At 38.5% G+C, this 22,960-nt stretch overlaps 2 protein-coding genes across 4 annotated transcripts in view; one reads left to right on the top strand and one right to left on the bottom strand.

The window, feature by feature from the left end:
- Positions 1-663: 663 nt before the first annotated feature.
- The window catches only part of LOC106053726 (RING finger and SPRY domain-containing protein 1-like), a 58,161-nt gene continuing 35,864 nt past the window's right edge, over positions 664-22,960 (bottom strand). Inside the window, exons 14-17 of the mRNA XM_056036172.1 lie at positions 4,819-4,921; positions 4,478-4,630; positions 3,765-3,869; positions 664-3,275 (exon numbers count right to left, since the gene is read on the bottom strand). Coding sequence (XP_055892147.1) covers positions 3,137-3,275; positions 3,765-3,869; positions 4,478-4,630; positions 4,819-4,921 — 500 coding nt within the window. The 3' untranslated portion in view covers positions 664-3,136. The remainder of the gene's footprint in view (positions 3,276-3,764; positions 3,870-4,477; positions 4,631-4,818; positions 4,922-22,960) is intronic.
- On the top strand, positions 9,076-21,914 carry LOC106053729 (uncharacterized). Of its 3 annotated transcripts, none has more exons than XM_056036169.1 (4): positions 9,076-9,285; positions 16,462-16,691; positions 18,336-18,511; positions 19,473-21,914. In XM_056036169.1, the coding sequence occupies exons 1-4, from the start codon at positions 9,210-9,212 to the stop codon at positions 20,740-20,742; spliced, it is 1,752 nt and encodes a 583-aa protein (XP_055892144.1). In that variant the 5' UTR covers positions 9,076-9,209; the 3' UTR covers positions 20,743-21,914. The 3 variants fall into 3 exon arrangements, with proteins under 3 accessions (XP_055892144.1, XP_013064781.2, XP_055892145.1); XM_013209327.2 differs by lacking the exon at positions 9,076-9,285 and adding an exon at positions 10,248-10,593; XM_056036170.1 differs by lacking the exon at positions 9,076-9,285 and adding an exon at positions 14,436-15,348.

Below are 22,960 nucleotides of genomic sequence, written 5' to 3'. Positions count from 1 at the left end.
AGGAATGTTTGTAATACCGGTATTTGAAATGTCTGCCTGGGGCAGTTGGTAATATAGTGCATGATTGGAAACCTTTCATATATTTTAAGGATCTATCACACATACATTGTTCAATGTATCTGAGAAATTCACGGCTAGGGTTAATCATGTTATGCCTACAAGGCCTGACCTGTATCAATCAGCCAAAATATCTAAAAGGTTTGTGTGATCTGTTTCTAGTAATTAAACTATCCCGAAGCTATTGTGTTATGTATATCAATCAACTGGACTATCATGGAGACACTGTGTGTGTAATATCCAATGGAATTTCCCTGTAGGTATTATATGGCACGGTGGCTAAACCACAGTGGCTTAGTGGTTAAGCGCTTGGCTTCCAACCCTGGGGTCATGGGTTCAAATCTCGATGGAGATTGGGATTTCGAGCTTTGGAATTTTTACGGGCCACATTACATCCTGCTCGTTAACCGTTGGCCAAAGAAACAGAAGACCTTAACATCATCTGCCCTATATACTGCATGGCCTGAAAGGGGAACTTTACTTTTTTATTATGTATCAAAAATGTCTACAAGCACTAGACAAAAACATTGATCAAGCCACAAAGTCTAACCAGTACAATGACAGTTCTACAAGACATACAGTATTAAAACCATTCCAAGTCAATGCTTCAGTTTCTCCTCATATATTTTCTGAGTTCATACAGAAACAAAAATAGCTCCAAAAAAAAAAAATTGTCAAGAGAAAATCAAATGGACAAAATCATAAGTTACAGCTAGTATACATAGGTCAGGTCAAAGAGACATTGAAATGAATGAATGCAGTGATTAAAAACTCAATGTCCAAAGAAGCAGATGCTCCAGATCTAGGGAAGGGGGCTCACTTTAAAAGCACTCACAAGATAGATCTAGGACTTTTTAGTACATATATTTTGGTTGTCACTGGATGTTGTCATCCACACCCACCCTTCCAAAAAAAAAAAGCTGAGGTTCATCCTAAAATATTTTTCTTGACTTTGAATCTTGTGGAAGACAGAAACTAAAAAATAAAAACAACAAACACACACATGAAATCAAGGAAAAGGTTATGCAAAAAGTTGAATTCCATTGAGACAAAGAGAAAGCAACAAAACAAAAAAGAAATAGCCTCCAACAAACCAACAAACTCTAGAAATTGTTTGATGTGACAGAAACAGTTTGATATTTGATAATACTGGTGTAGCCTTGACTTTTCTGAAACAAAATAGATCAGGTTTTTTTTTTTTGACACATTCAATTTGCCAATGATTTAATCGACAAAATGATTTTTAACATGAAACCAAAACAAAAGACTAAAAAATGATATCAACTAAGTAGTGACAAATGTATTCACATTAATATTACAGAGCACTGAATGAGTAATTGGGACACAGCCCATTACACCAGTTCATACAACAGCCAGCATCAAGTGAACCAAAAAAAAAAGTTATGGTGGACAAATAAATAGCAAAGCATAACAGCTGGTATCACATGATATCTGGTTCAACTTGGCTGCTAAATCTGGCCACAGCATATTTAATAACCCCTTCAATTATTTTTTTTCACCGAAGTGGCTTTAACAGAGCTAACTAAATGAGAAGCTCTTCTTAATTTAGAAGAGATTCACATTTAAAAGGGAGATTCTAAATCAGATAATTAGGGCCATTCATCATCTTCCCCCCCCCCCTCCCAAAACAATAATATTGTTTGTTCATGATTGACCTAGTTAAAACAAGACTTATTACAGAACAGACAACATTAGTTTGAATGAAATTACAGATTTGAAGTTCTAATCCCATATGCAACCCCCTTTTCAAGCTGGACAAAGTAAAGCTGGGGGATGCACAGTGATTTATATCTTTATAAGGTTAACTTTGGCTTGGTGGATTAAAAAAAGTACAGGGATTCAGTGGATTTTGTCATGAGATTTCTATCCCCAGGATTCCAGTGGTACAAAGCAATAAGGACATTTCTGATACAGTGTTACTTTAGACCTTGAGAGGTTAGGCTATCAACCATGTCCTCAAACAGTTTATTAGAAGTCCAGATTACCAAAAGTTATAGGGACTTAAACTTTTATAAACATACTTTTACCATTTCTCTATGAGCATTCAAAACTAATTATGATTCGTTCATTAGTTAAAAACAATACCCTAACTGCGAGTAAGATGCAATCCATTTTCTATGTCTCAAAATATACAATTAAATAAAAAGACATACAATGTCTGTTAGGGTCTTGTATTCACAGCCATCTGAAAAATGTCATAGACCACAATGGAATATAGGTTAGGTTGGCAAACACAATGGAAAATACAGAAGGTTCTTTATCATGTTGGGAAATATAGCAGGCCAATAGCCAGTGGGGAAAATACATTAGGCCAACATTGGAAAGAAAAAAAAACTTTCATAAAACACTGTTGGGACTACAGCATGACTTTAACCTCAGAGTTGTCAAAATCATGGAACAGTGACTGATGGACCACTTAAGAGAAATTTAAAATGTGTACAAGTTCATATCTTGAACAAAATAATCAAAACTAAAGATTTGTACAAGTTCATATCTTGAACAAACTAGTCTCATTATACATAAAAAGTTTATTTTTTGACAAACTCAAGTGACAGTAAAAGTCATATTACAAATGAATTCTGAAGTCAGTCTACAGTTAATGCTGGAGTCAATGTTTTGTCAAATTTCACAGTCATTTAATAATATATTTCTAGAGTAAGTGCTTCCAAAAATTCTGACACAACTTGAAGACTTACTAATAAGAACAGAGTCACTTTTTGACAAATGTTATACCATTATACATAAAAATGGAAAAACACTGCTACAAAATCGTTTGATACCAACAATTTTTTGTTTGTTTTTTGTTAGATATATATTTCAATAAGATATTGAAATGTACAGTTTAAAGTTCTCAAAGAAATAGAGTGAACTCTGTGTATATGTGACCATAATTTGTCACATTTCTCAATGAAGATGAGGATGATCAAATTACAAATAAATAAATAAAATCAACTAAAACCCAAGTGACTGATAGTTTCTATCTATACAGGTGTATGAAATGTACAATGTATAAATATATATATGTGTGTGGCTATGTATAAGATGAACATCAAGCACTCTATACAACAGGTGTTTGCAAGAGCACCAGGCCTGGGGTAGGTGAACGAGTGTCACTGTGACACCGGACTCTTTCCAAAATCTCTTTGCGGCAAATAGGACATTTCTCTAACTGAATGGCACAAACTTCACAGAAGCCTCTGAATAGAAACAAGAAGTGCATGAATACAATTGTTTTTTACAATTTACATTCAAGTTAATAATGACATCAATGGATACATCTTTGCAAGGAGTTATATCAATGTTTAAGTCTGAGAAGCAAGAGCAACATTTAGTTACAGTATAACCCTTTGAGTGCACTCATCAATAAGGTTTTACATGTCAGCATAGGTTGAATGTTTATGTGTGTGTGTTGGTCAGAATGGAAGGTTGAGAGAGGGGGAGGGAAGAGCACATTTCAATTCTAATAAACATTTACTGAACAAAACAAATAAACAAACAAGACAAGACCTACAAAACTAACCATGAGCTAACAAAACTAGACAGACAAAACAAAAAACAGACAGAGAAAACTAAAAAAACAAACTAGACAGACAAACTAGACAGACAGAGCTCTAAATTTTGCAAAGTTGGAAATATTAAAAATAAGGATATAGAAAAAAAACTCTAGAGACTCAGTTGTTACCCACCTGTGGCCACAGTCCAAAAGCTGTGTATCAGCAATATTGTCAAAACACAGAGTACAGGCATCTTCACTGACCACAAACTGATTCATCAAGGCCATTTTCTGATGTCTGTCACAAACATAGAGCATAAACAGAATGACTTTGTTAGACTTCAACTCAAATATAGGTTTAAATACATAACTTTCAACTTGAAAATTATCACATTTTTTTCTTTTCAATTGCTTTTGAATACCAGGTACAACATCTTTCCTGCTTATAGTATGCATTGCATGCTTAGTGTGCTAGGGTCCAATATCTTTTGTGGACCAGTGGAGGGGAGGTGGTATTTTTGAGAAGGTTTCAGTGCTGCCTTTAGGTGCTAAGCAAACACAGCTCGAGTGGGTTTCAAACTTGAGACCCGCTTGAAAGGCAGTCAAGCGGTTTTCGCCTCCCACTAACACAGAAGATTTTGTTTTTACTTTATAGCTTTTTGTTTCAATGTTATAAATACAAATGTAAATCATGGTTCCCCCCCCCTCCCAAAACAAAACATAATGGGCATGCTTGAAAGGATCTAAATCTAATATTTGTGTACAATGTTTAAAAACATATTTTGATCTGCTATTCAAAAGGGGAGAGTAGCAATACTCTGGAGTGAACATATTAGTAAACAAAAAGTATCAACTGTCACCTTCCAGACTACTGAATATCACACAGAGACTTGCTTCAATACAGACCTGGGCAATACAATCTTCTCTTCAGGTAAGAGTCTACCATATTGGTTGAATGTCTTGAAGGCTCGTGGCGGGGGATAACGAAACTGTTTCTCACCAAAGTTAAACTCACACTGCTGGAAAGACATAAAACTGGCAGCTGCGAAGAATCCAGTTCTGGAAAGCAAATGGTGAAAAGTGTGCAATGAAGTCTCTCACATACACAACATAAATCCACTATAGCCAATTGTTTATCCATTATTCGCATATCTCTCTCTATCTACATCATATAACAAACAAACAAACACATATACAGATATACAAGGCAATTTAGTTATATATATACATACAAATTGACAACATACCTGGCATGTGTAAACAGCTGCTTGTAACTAGGCAGCGGATCTCCATTCAAATAAAATATCAGGTATTGATTCTCAAGATCCAGCAATAAACCCAATATATCACCTGAGAACAAGATCAAAACAAGATGCATATCACTCTGGTGTTGACTCCACACAGATAGGAACACACGCGTACACAGCCGCCAGATAAACAATCCAATTTACATGTCGACTTAGGAACAAATTAATAATAATCACCCCAACCCCCTCTTTATCCACACGCCATGTTGTACCAGCATGTCGATCATCAAGTCAAGAGATAAGCTTCTCAGACAAAGGATCCTGGGACTGACTGTAAAAGTGTCGCCACATCTGGCTCACTTCTGTTTTTTTTCTTTTTAATTCAAGCCACTTTTATCACCGTACTAATTACATACACGAGAGACACGTTTTCTTGTCTACCTTGTGGACTAGCTCATGAGCGATGCACAAAGGGACATCATTCGGGTATCAGTCATTACGTCCCAACTGGTGTGGCGGCACTCGCTCCATCGTCTACATTGAGGAAGAGTATAAGACCTGCCCTCTATGGCATATCAACATGCAAGTGGCTGGAGGTGTGCAGCGAGACGAGAGAGGAAGGTATTTCATAAGACGTGAACATTACATACAGAGGACGGAAAGAAACATTCGGATTGGGAAAGGGGGGGGGGGCTAGACTGTTACGTGAGCAGGACCAGCAAGATTAGCTAAGAATTGCAGAGAGAGAGAGAGAGAGAGAGAGAAAGAGAGAGAGAGAGACGGACAGATGTTGACATGCAGCCAGTAAGAAGCGGGCAAGAAAGTCACACACTGCATTGATCATATGTCACTGACAAACACAACGTCAAATAGACGGGGGAGGAGAGGGAGATGTATGTCCACAGTGCTCATGACCCATTTCTCACACATGGCCACAGTGGGAAAGAGAAAAAAACGTTCTCTGGGCTAGTCTCGCTCACACGCTAATCTGAGCTGTAGATCTACCAGCAGACGTTGCTTAGACCACGAGACACTCAGTGACTGTAAACTCATTCAACAAAACTCAGTTTTAGAAGCGTGCCTCTATTAACAAAGCAATGACTTGAACAATAGCATACACAAGTGTCTAAGCAATAGACCCACACATTGAAACGTGGCCAGAGAGGAAAATATTAGTTCAAGATCTTACTACTATCCCAGAACATTCAGTAAAACAAAACTCAAACCAAATAACAGTTAACAATAACTACAAGGAGGCGTGGGGGCTGAACGATAAAGCGCTTGGTTTCTGAACTGAGAGTCCCATGTTCGAATCCTGGTGAAGACTGGGATTTTTAATTTCGGGATCTTAGGGCGCCTCTGAGTCTACCCAGCTCTAATGGGTAACTGACTTTAGTTGGGGAAAAGTATAGGCGATTGATCGTTGTGCTGACCACACGACACGCTCGTTAACCCTAGGTCACAGAAACATGAGCTTTACATCATCTGCCCTATAGACCCTAAGCACGCGCCCTAAGGTCTGAAAGTGGAACTTTATTTTTACAATAACTACAAAGTACGCGCAAGTTTGACTAGATCAAAGTTCTGAATAATTTGATTCGACAGATCGGTGGTGCAGAGCTGCAGCTACTTCATCATTAGGTTACCACGTGTGAATAGGACAAATACATAGTTCGGCTCGCGTGCAGTGCTACAGTCACAAGAAGAGAGTGTATCTCTAGAATGACTAGTTACCTACATCGATGGACCAATTTTATTTCTGCCATCTCAGTCCTCTACTGTCATTGTCATGTTAGCTCAAGGCAGCCGTCAAAACAGATTTTTCGATGTGTCTTTCAGAGGAACAATGAGTGAGGAGGGCGAACACAAAATACCTTGGGTAGGGAATGCTTTATACACAAGCACATCAAAGCCTGTGTGATGAGCACTCTGCTATACGGTAGTGAAGCATGGTCCTTCAACTCTTGGCAGGAAAAAAAAACTGACTATCTTCCGAATCCGATGCTTATGGCGGATCTTTAAAATAAGGTGGCAAAATAAACTAACCAAATGAGGAAATGCTGGGTGCTGTTATCGCCTTGGCTGGCTTCGACCTGTTCACAGAACCCACAAGGTCAACTCCCACAAAACTTTCTGTTTGGTGATCTAATAGAAGGCAAGAGAGTCGCAGGTCGCCCACTTTTAAAGTATATTGATATATGAAAACGTGACATGAAGCTCTTAAAAATGGACACCAACAGTTGGGAAAAGGGGGCACTGGATAGATCCAGATGGAAAGCAAGCATAAATGAAGTGTCCTGGATTGCAGATGGCGTACACACGAGAAGTAGAAAGATGGAAGTGCTACAGTGTCTGGTGATTAATATGGCCTACCTGTAACCACAGTAATGCAACAAGGATTGGCCTCTTTAGTCACACGAGAAGTTGCCAACGGAAAAGATCTTTTATCGTGACGTAAAATGCTCCCCCCCCCCCCAAAAAAAAAATATTGTTTATTGCCGGTAGTGGTAACAAAAACTACATTAACTATAAAATGCTTCCAATGTCTCAAACAGCCTTTGACAACTAGTCCAACTCTTGGCCAGCCTGGCTTAGATAGTGGATCCGGCGGAACTGTTTTCACTAACAAGAGAAGGAGCAAAGGAGAGTAACTGGCGCCCAAACCAGTAAGCTTCTGGCAAGAGGGGCTTGTTAGCCTTGGAGAAGGAAAACTCAGAATTCAAACATCTGCTGCCTTACAGCTATACCCTAACATAGGAAAGGCCATGGGAGTCAATCTTGAGGAAAAACCATTAGGCAGCTGGCAGCACACAATTCTACACATGCTCCTCATATTAACAACCATTCTGTACGAAGCAGACTGTGTGTACAGGATAGGAGTATGAGAAATTGAGTTGGTGTTGTCAATTATTCCGACAAAATATTTCTCCATCAAATGTGTTAGATATTGCTTGCCAAGACTGGCGTATAGAGAAAATGAAATAATTGGTCAACCGCGGCGTGAACATTGGACGAGATGTTTTGTAAGAAATCTGCTCCAGATGAACTGAAGCAAGTTGCTTGGTAGAAGTCTGACAATAAATCTAACTATTCAGCTTGTCCCATAGTTATGTTACTACTTAGATCTAGTTACTAGTAACTTTTGTTTCCACCTCAGCAGCAATGCACACATATGGTAATAACCTATTGTCAAAGAAAAGCACTGACTATACGTACAGTGGACCAACAATCTATAGGGCTGATTCTTAACGATGTGTAATAATAGGGGACTGCGTTTACCAGGATGGCTGTCTGGTCGTTCGGTCGTCCCGGGCCCGTTTGGACTAAGAAGTAGATTATGTTCAACTCTGAAGGAACATCCGAAACATGTCAAACAAACAATGACATACAGATACACACACTTTTGTTTTTAGTGTTTTACGCCAGGTTATAGATTGAGCCGAATACCTTTATCGAGGGTCATCAGTACTTGAGGTTATTTAATAATCATAATTATTAATCAACAGTGAACGAATTATCTTCACCAATAACACTGTAGACACGTGGTTGTAAAGTTCCCCAACCTTTACTTGTTAGACCCACAAAGTTGCTTCTATTAAGGAGTGTTTTTTTTTCTTGTAAAGATTGACAAGTTGTTTTATCTTTATAGAATCAAGTAATAAAAAAAAAAGATCAAAGGGTTCTCTTCTCTGACAGGTCAGAGAGTTATCCAACACGCTTGGCTTGATCTAGCTTTAACGTGCAAATCTCGCTGACCCAACGGTCAGCTAGAGCTGATCTAACAGAATCTCTAGGTCTTGTCCTTCCTATGACCCGAAGCCAGGTGACCTTTCAGCCCAGACGAGGGAGCAAATTGGCGCGTGACCTCCATGTCGAAGGTGCCGTTTGGCGTGGGTGTAGTCTGGGAGTACAGTATGCAGGTCAAGCTAATAGCCATGAGATAAAAATTGACATATTTTGGGACAATGGTCTATGTTTGAAAATTCTTGATACCATTTATCTCACGCATTCGTAGGGAAACTAGATCATACATACTTTCTCAAAAATCTTAAAAACACCTTCCCGGTTTGTAGTCATGCTAAAACCCACTAAAATAATATCTTACTGTGGGCGTGTGCACCCGCCCCCCCCATCCCGCCCTTTTCCCAAGTCATTGATTGCGTGTCCACTGATCCAAACTCGAAATGCTCTAAAGAGTCGATTAAATGACTCTAAAAGAGAACAATAGGCCCCTGGGTGCCTAGAGCTTGTTTACAGCCCTGGTAAGGAATACAAATGTGTGAAGATCTGATAGTCATATTCACACTAATATTAGGGGCTGACAGTTGCAGAGACAAACTTTGAAGAGTGTTTCCACGTCTTCTGGAGTAGCTGAGACACAAAGTCCAGCCATGGCTCAAATAGATACCTCATTTATTCCCGAGGCAGCTGAATATAATTCGGTCATTGCGCCTATTATACAAACTGGTAAGTCCATATCTTGATTACTTGCTTAAAACACTTGGTTCTCATAATCTGTAAGTCGCAAGACGATTATAAATGTACATGTTCAAGAGTTCATACAACAGATTCGAGTTGAGTGTGCTTTTTTAGAAAGTAAAAGTTTAGCTACGGTTTTCTCTTAGCTTTGGTTGATAGAGGGTGTGTCCAGAAGTAGGAAACAGAAGGACATATCTCCGCATCAGGTTCTAGTGTCATTGTTAGGTTCTAAAGTCATTGTTAGGTTCTAAAGTCATTGTTAGGTTCTAAAGTCATTGTTGGGTTCTAATGTCATTGTTAGGTTCTAAAGTCATTGTTAGGTTCTAATGTCATTGTTAGGTTCTAAAGTCATTGTTAGGTTCTAAAGTCATTGTTAGGTTCTAAAGTCATTGTTAGGTTCTAATGTCATTGTTAGGTTCTAGTGTCATTGTTAGGTTCTAATGAGTACAAACAAACAAAACATCCAACAAACAACAAAATGTTTCAACTGATTATGCATTTGTTCAACATTTTTTTTTGTCATCCGAATGCACTAGCTGTTCAAAATCGATCAATCGTGGCTTCCCCTGGCGTGACACGAATATATTTTCTCATAAATGGTTAACGTTATTGGCCAGGCTATCCCAGCACTACAAGACATAAAGTCAACTCTAATAGTACAATGTCTTAAGTCAAGTTGAATACTACAAGGTACAGATCAGACACAACTGATAAAACTGAAGAGACTATCTCCTCGGTTCTTCCCCCCAGAGGATCCAATATCAGAGCCAGATAAGGATCCTAACGACGCTTAGAATGCCAATTAAACTGCAGAAAACTAGGCCGAGAGATCACACAACAGCTTAATAGACATTAATACATTCAATTATAAGATATTGAAAAGGTGTTGTGTGATTCATTGTCGCATTCTTGGGAAAAAAAGGGGGGGGGGGGGCTCTACACTTAGACGGATAGAAATAAAAAAAAAAAGGTGCAAAATGAAAAAAAAATTATAATCGAACACCACTCCTTTCATTAAAGGAATCATTTCAGGAATCACATTTCACTAGTCTGCCTGTTACTGACAAAAAAGAAAAGGGGGCGGGGCACAAGAAGTTTTCACTGCAACAATTCAAAAAGTGTTGAGAACAAAGAAATAGTTCATTTCTGTCATAGTAGTTCTTGCTGATATTTAGGTTACAATTTCAAAACTCAAGTGCTAGTTTCTGTTCACACACCATACAGTTGTGTGACTGGCTGATAATGTTGCCATGTCTCAGCTGTTACATTTTGGACATTATTACATTGAAGAAAAAGGTAAGTACATCAGTTGACCCCCCCAAAAAAAAGTTTTGAGAAATATGAAATATCACTTATCAGGTTTGATGATTATTTCTTTGAGCATTCGTGGGTTATGTTTAACTGAATCTTATAAATCTTCCAGCATTTCTCAAATTTCACGCATCAAGTACCCTCTCAGTACATGTTTCTTTTTCAATTAGCTCTTCAGCTCTTGTGTTTACCAAGGAACATACCGCTATTTTCTCTTTCTTTAGAAGTAATGCCCACCATTTTTTTCTAGTGGTTCAGGGCTACACATGTTGAGAATCCCCTGGACTAACAAGAACTGATGGGCCCATAGTTATGACTGAGAGATCATGCTGGCACCGCAAACTCACAGCTTTGTCTGCAGCTTATTGAGGACGTGAATTCAATACAAGATGGGTTATAAGAAAAGTTTTTTTTTTTAACCGTGGACTGTACAAGCCACAAGTTCAAAAGGGAATTAATTTAAATATTTATGACATATTTATACGATCAGATATCTGAGCCTTAAAATATTGTGGACTGCACAATCCAGATTGCTTAACACGCTTTAAGTTTAGGACACAAAGATTAAAACCAGTACAAGTTTTAGAGCAATAAAAAACAACAACATTGATTACATTTTACAATCAATGTACAATAGACATGAATTGAAAGCAGCGGTACACTAGTGGTAAGAAAGTAATGGTACACTAGTGGTAAGAAAGTAATGGTACACTAGTGGTAAGAAAGCAGCGGTACACTATTGGTAAGAAAGTAATGGTATACTAGTGGTAAGAAAGTAATGGTATACTATTGGTAAGAAAGTAATGGTACACCAGCAGTAAGAAAGTAATGGTACACTACTGGTAAGAAAGCAATGGTACACTATTGGTAAGAAAGTAATGGTACACTACTGGTAAGAAAGCAATGGTACACTATTGGTAAGAAAGTAATGGTACACTACTGGTAAGAAAGCAATGGTACACCAGCAGTAAGAAAGTAATGGTACACAAGTAGTATGAAAGTAAAGATACATTAGTGGTAAGAAAGCAATGGTACACTAGAGGTAAGAAAATAATGGTACACAAGTAGTAAGAAAGTAATGGTACACCAGCAGTAAGAAAGTAATGGTACACAAGTAGTAAGAAAGTAATGGTACACAAGTAGTAAGAAAGTAATGGTACACCAGCAGTAAGAAAGTAATGGTACACCAGCAGTAAGAAAGTAATGGTACACAAGTAGTAAGAAAGTAAAGATACATTAGTGGTAAGAAAGCAATGGTACACTAGAGGTAAGAAAATAATGGTACACCAGCAGTAAGAAAGGCATGGTACACCAGTAGTAAGAAAGTTATGGTACACCAATTGTAAGAAAGTAATGGTACACCAGCAGTAAGAAAGCAATGGTACACTAGAGGTAAGAAAATAATGGTACACCAGCAGTAAGAAAGGCATGGTACACAAGTAGTAAGAAAGTAATGGTACACCAGTAGTAAGAAAGCAATGGTACACTAGAGGTAAGAAAATAATGGTACACCAGCAGTAAGAAAGGCATGGTACACAAGTAGTAAGAAAGTAATGGTACACCAGCAGTAAGAAAGCAATGGTACACTAGAGGTAAGAAAATAATGGTACACAAGTAGTAAGAAAGTAATGGTACACAAGTAGTAAGAAAGTCGTGGTACACCAGTAGTAAGAAAGTCGTGGTACACCAGTAGTAAAAAAGTAATGGTACACCAGTAGTAAGAAAGTCGTGGTACACCAGTAGTGAGAAAGTCATGGTACACCAGTAATAAGAAAGTCATGGTACACCAGTAGTAAGAAAGTCATGGTACACCAGTAGTAAGAAAGTCGTGGTACACCAGTAGTAAGAGAGTCGTGGTACACCAGTAGTAAAAAAGTAATGGTACACCAGTAGTAAGAAAGTCGTGGTACACCAGTAGTAAGAAAGTCATGGTACACTAGTAGTAAGAAAGTCATGGTACACCAGTAGTAAGAAAATCATGGTACACTAGTAATAAGAAAGTCATGGTACACTAGTAGTAAGAAAGTCATGGTACACCAGTAGTAAGAAAGTCGTGGTACACCAGTAGTAAGAAAGTCGTGGTACACCAGTAGTAAAAAAGTAATGGTACACCAGTAGTAAAAAAGTAATGGTACACCAGTAGTAAAAAAGTAATGGTACACCAGTAGTAAAAAAGTAATGGTACACCAGTAGTAAGAAAGTAATGGTACACCAGTAGTAAGAAAGTAATGGTACACCAGTAGTAAAAAAGTAATGGTACACCAGTAGTAAGAAAGTAATGGTACACCAGTAGTAAAAAAGTAATGGTACACCAGTAGTAAAAAAGTAATGGTACACCAGTAGTAAAAAAGTAATGGTACACCAGTAGTAAGAAAGTAATGGTACACCAGCAGTAAAAAAGTAATGGTACACCAGTAGTAAAAAAGTCATGGTACACCAGTAGTAAAAAAGTAATGGTACACCAGTAGTAAGAAAGTCATGGTACACCAGTAGTAAAAAAGTAATGGTACACCAGTAGCAAGAAAGTAATGGTACACCAGTAGCAAGAAAGTAATGGTACACCAGTAGTAAAAAAGTAATGGTACACCAGTAGTAAGAAAGTCATGGTACACCAGTAGTAAGAAAGTAATGGTACACCAGTAGTAAAAAAGTAATGGTACACCAGTAGTAAGAAAGTAATGGTACACCAGTAGTAAGAAAGTAATGGTACACCAGTAGTAAGAAAGTAATGGTACACCAGTAGTAAGAAAGTAATGGTACACCAGTAGTAAGAAAGTAATGGTACACCAGTAGTAAGAAAGTAATGGTACACCAGTAGTAAAAAAGTAATGGTACACCAGTAGTAAAAAAGTAATGGTACACCAGTAGTAAGAAAGTAATGGTACACCAGTAGTAAGAAAGTAATGGTACACCAGTAGTAAGAAAGTCATGGTACACCAGTAGTAAGAAAGTGATGGTACACCTGTAGTAAGAAAGTGATGGTACACCAGTAGTAAGAAAGTAATGGTACACCTGTAGTAAGAAAGTAATGGTACACCAGTAGTAAGAAAGTCATGGTACACCAGTAGTAAGAAAGTGATGGTACACCTGTAGTAAGAAAGTAATGGTACACCTGTAGTAAGAAAGTAATGGTACACCTGTAGTAAGAAAGTCATGGTACACCAGTAGTAAGATAGTCATTTAGTTAAAGTCCATGAACTATTTATAACGTTAATGTCTCTTGTTAGCAACTTGAACAATGCTGTCCGTGTTGGTCTCAGTGAGGGATATGTACATGGACAGACAGAAGACTCGGTTGTGAGCAACGATTGAACACTTCATCTATCAGTTAAAAAAACAACAAAATGTATAGCCCGCACGTGTTCGTTACAACACAACGTTTCAAAGAAGTCACTGAAACTGTGACCAAACTTATTGCCTGATTAATGTTGACATTCTATCTCTTTTTAAGTTGTGAGACTAATAGCTCTGTTAGTACTTCAAGAAAGGCCCTTCACTCAGTTTATCTTTGACAAAGAAACTTCAGATGAAAGAAAGTTACAAACACACTGCCCATCTAGTGTCATAGTACTCAAGGGCTAGGGGCTCTTTAGACAAACAAGTCGACCCAATCACTTCCGTAGAGAACATCTGATAGAGAGATAAGTCTGTCACATACACAAGCTTCGTTCACTTGCATTGGAAAACCGAAGACTTCACCCTCCCCCCCCCCATCCTTACCCCACGTCGATAGAAACACGAGAAATAAAAGCGAAAAATGTTCATGTTTTGATTAAAATGATTATTTTAAGCTAAAGGGAAAAAAAAGCGTGACAACTCCCACTGTGCATTCATTGCACACATATTCCAAAATATTTTCTTACATTGTTACTGTAAAATTCATGTAATCAATGTTTTGGGAAGGCAGTGCCAAACTTCGCGCTTGAGTAGAGTAACCAACTTTGAACTCAACATTCTGCCCTAAGGCGAGTTGATGAACTTGTGAAACAAAAACAACTAAATAAGCAGCAGTTCCCTGACTGTACCCCAGTACACGTTCAATAAGAACGCTTCATTAGCTTACAAAGATTTCTTTGCATTCAAACTTAGAATACAAAAGGTTTTGGAAAGCAGAGGAGGGGGGGGGGATACAACTCCAGTTTGGTCAACGATTTGTGAACAAGCAGCGATCGAAACTTGGATCTCGAGCTATCAAGTTAAGAATACGACGGAAACAAGAGATGGTATTGTGGTGCGTCTAACGTATCCACCCAATGCATTCATGCGAGGAAACTTGGTGATTAACCTCTTCAGACAAAACCGATTTGACAGAACTGCACGACACGATCGATCTCCAGGTTAAATACATCGCCACTATATGGGAATCTCAAATGAAAGACAATTCCATTGTTGACTACATACACTGCTAGTCATTTATAAACTCTACACTAATCAAAACAGTGCAGGAAATCAAGTTCACAGTCAAGTATTTCGTCTCTTCAAACTGAACGTCTCTAATGTTTGTAGTTCTGGGGTGATACTTTCCAAAGAAATAAATCTGTGCGTGTAAATTGCCTGCTTCCTCTGATTGTGTACTGAAGGAGATCAACAGATGGACGTGTTAAAAGTCAAATGTCTGATGTAGACGTGAGATGTTTATTTCAAAGATGCTCCTAAAATAACGCCTTTCTTCTTGTTCTATGGATATGCTAGACAAACAGAACATGGAGGAAAAAACAGATTCTTTTATTCAGTTACAAGGTACGCAAGGCTAACCTTTGTTTATTTTTGTTAACCATTTACAGTGTATACCACTAATCATCCTATCCCCATTTATTTATAGGACTATGACCAGAAAACAACAATAACAAAAACAAACACAAATATAGAGTTGAAATTTAACACTTGCAATATTTTTGTCATTCTATCCAAACTGAAAACTAGTTGTCTACTTCATAAGTTTGACAAGAAATGCAGAAACTTAGTTTTATGCAGTGACCTAAACCATATTATAAAGAAACTATAACGAAGTGGATTAAGACTATGAATCACTGTCTAATACAGATTTGTGCAGAATCTTAAATGTGCCGTGTTTCTGTTTCATTTTGCTTATAAAACACGTTCCAGATGTTCCTCAAGATTGGAAGATAATTACATCCTAGTTCAAACCTCCCGCGGGACGACGGGGGATGGAGGCGGGCAGGGATCGAACCCAGAACCATTTTAACCACCGAATGACAGTCAATAGCGCATACCACAAAACCAGGAAGCCATCGAATGACCGATTGGGTCAATTCCATATTTAAAAAAAAAAAGAATTTTAATTAGCTCCAGCTAAACAATATAAATAGTTGATATAAAATTTAGTGTTTTTATTTGCTTTAACGTACAGATTGCCCTTGTATAATTTTGAGGGCAAATGTGTACAGATCTTTTTGACCAGGGCTGGCCTGCAACCTATGCGGCCGCAGTGAGCCCCGCACTTTCATAGGCTTCGCGCTATTTCTAATTGTAAATAATAAAATTAAACCATAACTTATATATAAAAACAGGGTTTCCGCGTTCTCATTTTACTGGACCTCCTGGAAATTTCCTAAAATTGCAAAATATACGAAAGTCCTGGAAATCTCCTGAAAACTCATAAAAATCTACTAAAAAAAGTAATACAAAAATTGTTATTTTGAGGTGCCAATCCCACAAGTGATTAAAAAAAACAACAACAACACGATATTGTCAGCTTTCCTTTAGTAAAAAATTATTGCAAAGACGAATGCATTTTCTAATAAAGTTTTCACCGCCCAGACTGAGCCCCGCAATAGTTAGGACCGGCCCAGTTTTTGACTCTGTATTGTAAATGTGTTTACTCTTGTCCAGGGAACTATTTCATCATGGACTCTGAGCAGCTGGTCTCCAAACCTTTCCGAGAGTTGCAGCTGGAGGCGGTGAATGATGCCCACAAGAAGAGCTCCATGACCGAGAAGCTGACCACAGTGAAGAACAACATCTGTGAGAAACATTTCGTGATGGCCAAGGGAAGGTTAGAGAGACAGAAGATGACTAGACTCAAACAGCTGCATGACAACTCCAACAAACTTCGTCAGGAGGTAAGTAATACCGATACAGCAGCTACAGTGGCACCAAGAAATGTGCTTTCTACAATGCGCATAAGCAGTCAATGTTGTTTTTGTTTTCTAAAAAAAAAAAAAGGATCGTAAATCAATCTCATCGGGTACTCGAGAATGGGTGGAAGCTCAAATTAATTGTGATCCGAGTGTAACATAAAAAAAAAAACAGCAACAAAAGAAGGTTATTTCCGTTGCTTGAGTTTATATCATAGACTTATATATATACATATATCTAGACTGGACATGGAAACTTTTTGACACTATAAAAAATGTGAAAATTTTGTAGAAAGTTGGATCAAGGCGTTGTTTTGTAAAAGAAGTAAAGGCAATTTTTTTCAACCCTAACCTATGTAACATATAATTTGACTTTTAGATCTAGATCTAGTAAATGAACATCAAAAATAAGAGTACTCTCGTCTCATAATTATTATTTTGCAATTTCTAGATACATAATCTTCTTTATCAAAAGACTGAATGCAACACTAAATTGTGATTTTTTGTGTATTTTTGATAATCAATTACTAGATCTAGATCTAAAAAATAAAATTATATGTTACATAGGTTAGGGTTGAAAAACAACAACTTGACTTCTTTGAACTACTTGACAAAACAACGCCTTGATCCAACTTTCTACACATGTTCACGAGCGATCTGTCGCGGGTAAGAATTTATTTCCGGTTTCCAGTCTAGTAGTAGATATAAGTCTATGGTTTATATCCTCAGTACCAAAACAACTTTGCCGATTACGACTTTGTTGTACATTTTTAAAAAGCGCGATTTTACTCATGTTACTTTGGTGGACTGATTATACAGAATTATTTGTGTCTTTCATGCACGTCAATAATTAAGACGTTTCGAGTATCGAGTACATGTTAAGTGACGTCCTATTTGAAACGATTTATGGAAAGTGGTCTTCAAAGAATGTGTCTTCAAAGAGGAGTATTTGTTTGAGAGTGTGCGACGCAAGCCCAAAGAAAGTTTTATTGTAATGGAGATCTTTGTTCCTTCCGAACATAGGTGTTGGTTGTAATTTGTTATAATGTAATGTAAGTCAGTCGATAAAATGACCTTGCCCATACTTCGATCCCTTGTTAAGAACTCAAAGCATCCTCGAGATAATCAAAACTTCACTGAATACCGCGATAAGAAAGCCTCATCTCTAGTCTTGAGTGAGAATTTTTGATCCATGTTTTGACTATCTTATCTTATATAATATAGACGTTACTTCCAAAAAAAAAAAAAAGCGGTCTCGCTTCAAAAAAAGATGATTACGTCCTACGCGTCATGCATTCAGTCATGCCTATTAACCAATGACTTAAGACGGTTGAAGTGCTGGACACAAAACTGCGAGAAGAGCGCTCTCTTGTTTTGTTATTACTAGATTAGTCATTGACACCTTACTATTGCTGTTTCACTGATTGGGTGAGAGTTCATTTTCACAAGTGAAATTGGGGAAGAGAGAGAGAGAGAGAGAAGAGAAAGAGAGAGCGAGCATAGTTAGAAATGACATGTGACAGTTTGGGTGATTGACTGCCTATGCCTGACCAAAAAAATGCCAGTGTCAAACAATAACATCAAGTGAGACAGATGTCACTCGACTAACTACCATCTCCTCTGTTGTAGGTGAAACTGTTCAACTTGGACAGACAACGTCATCACGTGGAGGTCAAGAAACGGTTACAGCCTGACAGGGATTACAGCTATGACGACACAGTAGTCCTCAATATGGAGCGAAGGCTCGGGGCTAACATAGCTTCAGGTTACCTGGATAAGAAACTCAAATACCCTATCCGACTAAGGTAAACCACTATTACAATTAGATCTAGATCATTCAAGCAGTTGTGTTGCACTAAGCCGCCTTCACCAGAGCACTCGATAAGAAGAAACAACTAAAGTTTTAAATTTACATACAGATCTAGCTAACAGTGAAAACAACAACAATAATAATACCCCCCCCAAAAAAAAAAACAACAAAAAACAACAACCCTGACCTGGCTGTATTTCATCTAAAGCTCTAAGATATACAATGTCATTCGCTGACTCGTTTCCCTTTGTCTATTGTTCCTTACTATCAATGAAATTGAAATATGTCATTAGAACATTTGTTGAGCGAATATATATATAGTGCTTTAAAAAAAAAATGGTGCCGGTACTCAGTAGTTGATTTCCTAACTTTAACTAATAAAAATTAATAAAATATGTTAAAATACAAGAAAAGTATTTTTTTTTTCAAAAAGGTGCCGGTAAGCCGTACCGGTGCGTACCGTCACAAAAAAGCCCTGTATATATATATATATATATATATATATATGAATGTAAGGTATATTTATGAATTATGTCCCGCATACAAATCAAAACCGTTTGACCAATCGTGTTAAAACGTGGCATAAGTGTTCCTTGGATCATGGTGGAGACAGTAGAGTTTGTTCTGTGTCACTCCCACAACCGGACCAAATTGGGGTTGGGTACAAATAATTTTAAAATACCTAAATTTATCTCCATTTAAGAACGAACCTTTTTAACAAATCGGGTAAACCCGTTTTCACAGTATTTCATATTTGATCTGAATATGTCGGCTGAACGAGTAAACCTATTTTAAAATTCTTCTATTTTTTTTCCTTGTAAAATTATATACAAATGTGAAGGAAACATTCGCCATGTTTGACATAGATCTATATCCAATCCACTAGATCAGCAATATCCAAACTTAGGCCCGCAGGCCATATCCGGCTAGTATATATATTCATCTTATTTCCACAGATCAATAAACGATATCAGAGTCACCCCAGTGGTCAAAAAGGCCAGAGAATGTCTCCAGCAGCATGTCACTCAAAGGACAATCGAGACAACACTCCGGGCCAGTCCACAGAGATCACACACAGCAAGGAGCACAGCTACTTCCATCCCCAGTGCCTTGTACCAGAGAAGAAACTCGCGATCTGCTCCAACTACTTCACGCCCGTCTGATCAACTACAGACAGCACTGCCCAATATCCAGCAACACCGAAGCCTTACCAGCAGGCAGGAGCAGCGTCCGCAGACAAAAGTGAAATTTTCTTTGAAGAATCCACCAGAGGATCAGCTAATGTCAAGACAAATGACGCGAGCCAACACTTTTAATTCCGGCATTAGCTTACCTCAAACTACACAGAGCAATGATTTCTCAGAAGAAGACGACCTCGACGAAGATCCAGATCTACCTGATTACATCGATCTCCGCGAACTGTTTCACGGCAACGTCACCCTGCGACAAGACAACAGCGTCCAACTTCCCATGTCTGCTAGTCGCTCGGTGAACAATGCAGCAGCGACATCAGCTAGAAGGACTCCCGGGTCTCCGCCAAAGTTAACCACAGACATGCTGCAGTTGGAGATGGATCAGATCAACTCGAAAATTAACACGTTCATCAAAACTCTGTCGGAGTCACGTGGTAAGGCCAACAGTGACGAGGACAGTGATGACGGCTTCATGGACAGCATCAGCCATAAACTGATCAAATTTCCATCGAACGTGTTCCAGGGTCACCACAAAGAAATCAGCAACCTCAGAAGCACACCGGGTAAATCAAGCAAACCTGACCCAGCACCACCCCTCAGTACAGAAGATCAATTCACCTCTCAACTACTTCCGTCGGAAGTCACTGACGCTTCACTAACTAGCCGCGAAGAGGTGATCGAACCTGCAAAGGCAGCCCAAACTCCCAGATACTCGTGGCAGTTCATTCGAGGACACCTGCGGGAGCGAGAGAAAAGTGACCAGAATACAGAGGAGCTGGTCCTACAGGCGTTGACCGGTATTCCAATCAGCAATTCCATGCACACCCACGTCCCCCTGCACACAGCCTCCAGGGCTCTGCGCCACACCTCCACATTCAAGATGCACAAGATAGTGGAGAAGCTGATACAGGAGAGGACTAGGTATGAGCGCCTTCAAGTGGAAGAGCTGAAGAAGCAGATGGTAGCAGAAGAAGCACAACCAGCGGAAGGTGAGACTGTTGCGGAGTCCATGGAAGAGGCTAAAATGGAGTGAACATATTTTTGTTTTTTCAAACTTAATAGTACTTCATGATTTCTCATGTGTGACTCACAGACTCTCGTGTTCCTGTTAATAAATATACCTCGGGTTTGAAGTGGACAAGAAATACAAAAGAAAAAACAAATTCAGAATTCAAAGCGCTAATGAAAAAAACTTGAAGGATAGGAGCAAAATGGTGAAACATCACGTGACTCCTGTCTAAAAATTTGAATAAAAATTCCATCCTCTTCGAACTTAACTTTTCTGTAAGCAGCCCAGCGCATGACCACTCATTCAATATAGTAAGATAAACCAGCTCATCGATATGGATATATGCTTTTTGGTATTTCAAATCATCCAGGGGATTAATATGAAGTTTGCTAATCGAGGGATGTTGTCGAGTTGTATGAGTGTCTTGTAGGTCTTCAGCTTCCTTTTGACTAGTGAGGCACAGGATGTTTGTGTGACCAACAGTCTACGAGTGTGAGTTGACCAGCGTACTGACCAACCAACATTTACATCCAATTCTGAGTGTACATTTGTATTGCTTTCAAATTGGAATTACTCATGTTTAGGATCAACTTCGAGGCTTGGATATGACATTTCCGCTTTATTGTAAGTGTGAAGTCATGACTATATCAAGTTTATGTTCAGCTTGAAAGAAGACATAATGACAATAGAGTTCTCAAGCTGTTGCTAGTAGTGGCTCAGCGGTCCAGCGCGGCGTAGTCATAAAACTGCTGGTTGGTCACATTTGAATAACGAGCCGGGTCAAAAACATTTTGTTTGGCTAGTGGCACGAACTGACGGTACCACAATCTCGATATACACACGTGGGGGCATCGTGCACGTGAACATATCTGCATCAGATGGTGACACGATGGGTGGAAGGTCTATGCCAAGTGCTTCCAAATGATCTCGACTTATCTTCCATTGGTGTTCTGATATCGATTCTTCCCAAGTTTATAGCATAGGGGTCAAACCATCTCGACGTTAAACCACGTTCTCACAAAGCCAGATCAATCTAGAGACTGAATGTTAACTGCTGAATCCTCTTCACCAGCTGAAAGTAATGAGAGGACAGCACCAACACCCATGACTATACAAACAACATTGCAAGCCTTTGTTCACTAGGATGTGTTGATATTTGTCTGATGAATTAAACCAAACAGTACCAAGTTATCTTATTAGTGTGTGTGGATACTTTTTTTTTTCAAATTATACATTTTTTTCTTCTAAATTAGACCCTAACCCTAGTCACCTCTGCACACACACACACACACACAGTAACTAAATGTTGTCTTTAACATCGTCGTTCAGAATTATTAGAACAAAAGAGTCTTGGACAGTTACCTAACACATGACACTACAACGTAAAAGTCTGCTCAGAAACTTTTCCTGCTATTTACTAAACTCTAGACAAAAGGAATTCTTCTCACAAATACACACGACAGTCTGGTCTAGATAAACTCAATACAATTCGATCAATTCACTTTGTCCCCCAAACATCTGATATGAGTAAACTAATGGTGCTTTGATACCCAGGGCAATATTTTTTTTAAGGGCCATAACAAATTAGAGAAACTAATTAATATTTGTAACCCATTATAACGACATAAAATAGCCTAAAATAGTAGAAAAGATGTTTGTTTCAAACTAGGTTAATTATAAGGAGCATATTTTTCTAACTAATCAAATAGAAGTGAGATCGCTATAACAGTTTCCACTCGCCTGCCAACCAAGTCGTTTGATTGTATTTCATAAACTAGCCAGATTGAAGGCGCTGGTATTGATGAAAGCACAACAGAACACAGGCGTGACAAGAAAAACGCGAATCTGGGTGTGTAACGTTCTTCAGTTCCACCAACTGATATTTGAGTCTTTGTCTGAGACCAGAACAGCCTAGTCACAGCCAGAGAGTGGGGCGGAAAGATTCTCTCTTCTCATCGAATGACCAAGTCGCTCCAAACGTTTCAAAGAGGACAACGTTATTTCTTGACAGATGGTACTGGCGACCACGGCTGCCAAAAGTTTTAAAAATCTTTGACTCCCCCCCCCCCTCCATGACACAAAGCCCGTCTCGGTGGCTAATTATCTTCCAGGGCTGATTATATTACAGTAGGGGGCATTGAGAGAATAATATAAAGATTGCGATCAGTTGCCCACTACAGTCAATTCAAAATTAAACACAGGAAAACAACGATGCTTCATATATAAATTCGAGGCCTAGATA

Source organism: Biomphalaria glabrata, chromosome 7, assembly GCF_947242115.1.
Source record: "Biomphalaria glabrata chromosome 7, xgBioGlab47.1, whole genome shotgun sequence".
In the NCBI taxonomy this organism is placed as follows: Eukaryota; Metazoa; Mollusca; class Gastropoda; family Planorbidae; genus Biomphalaria; species Biomphalaria glabrata.
Note: the sequence above shows the minus strand (reverse complement) of the source record. Positions and strands in the feature narration are given on the sequence as shown.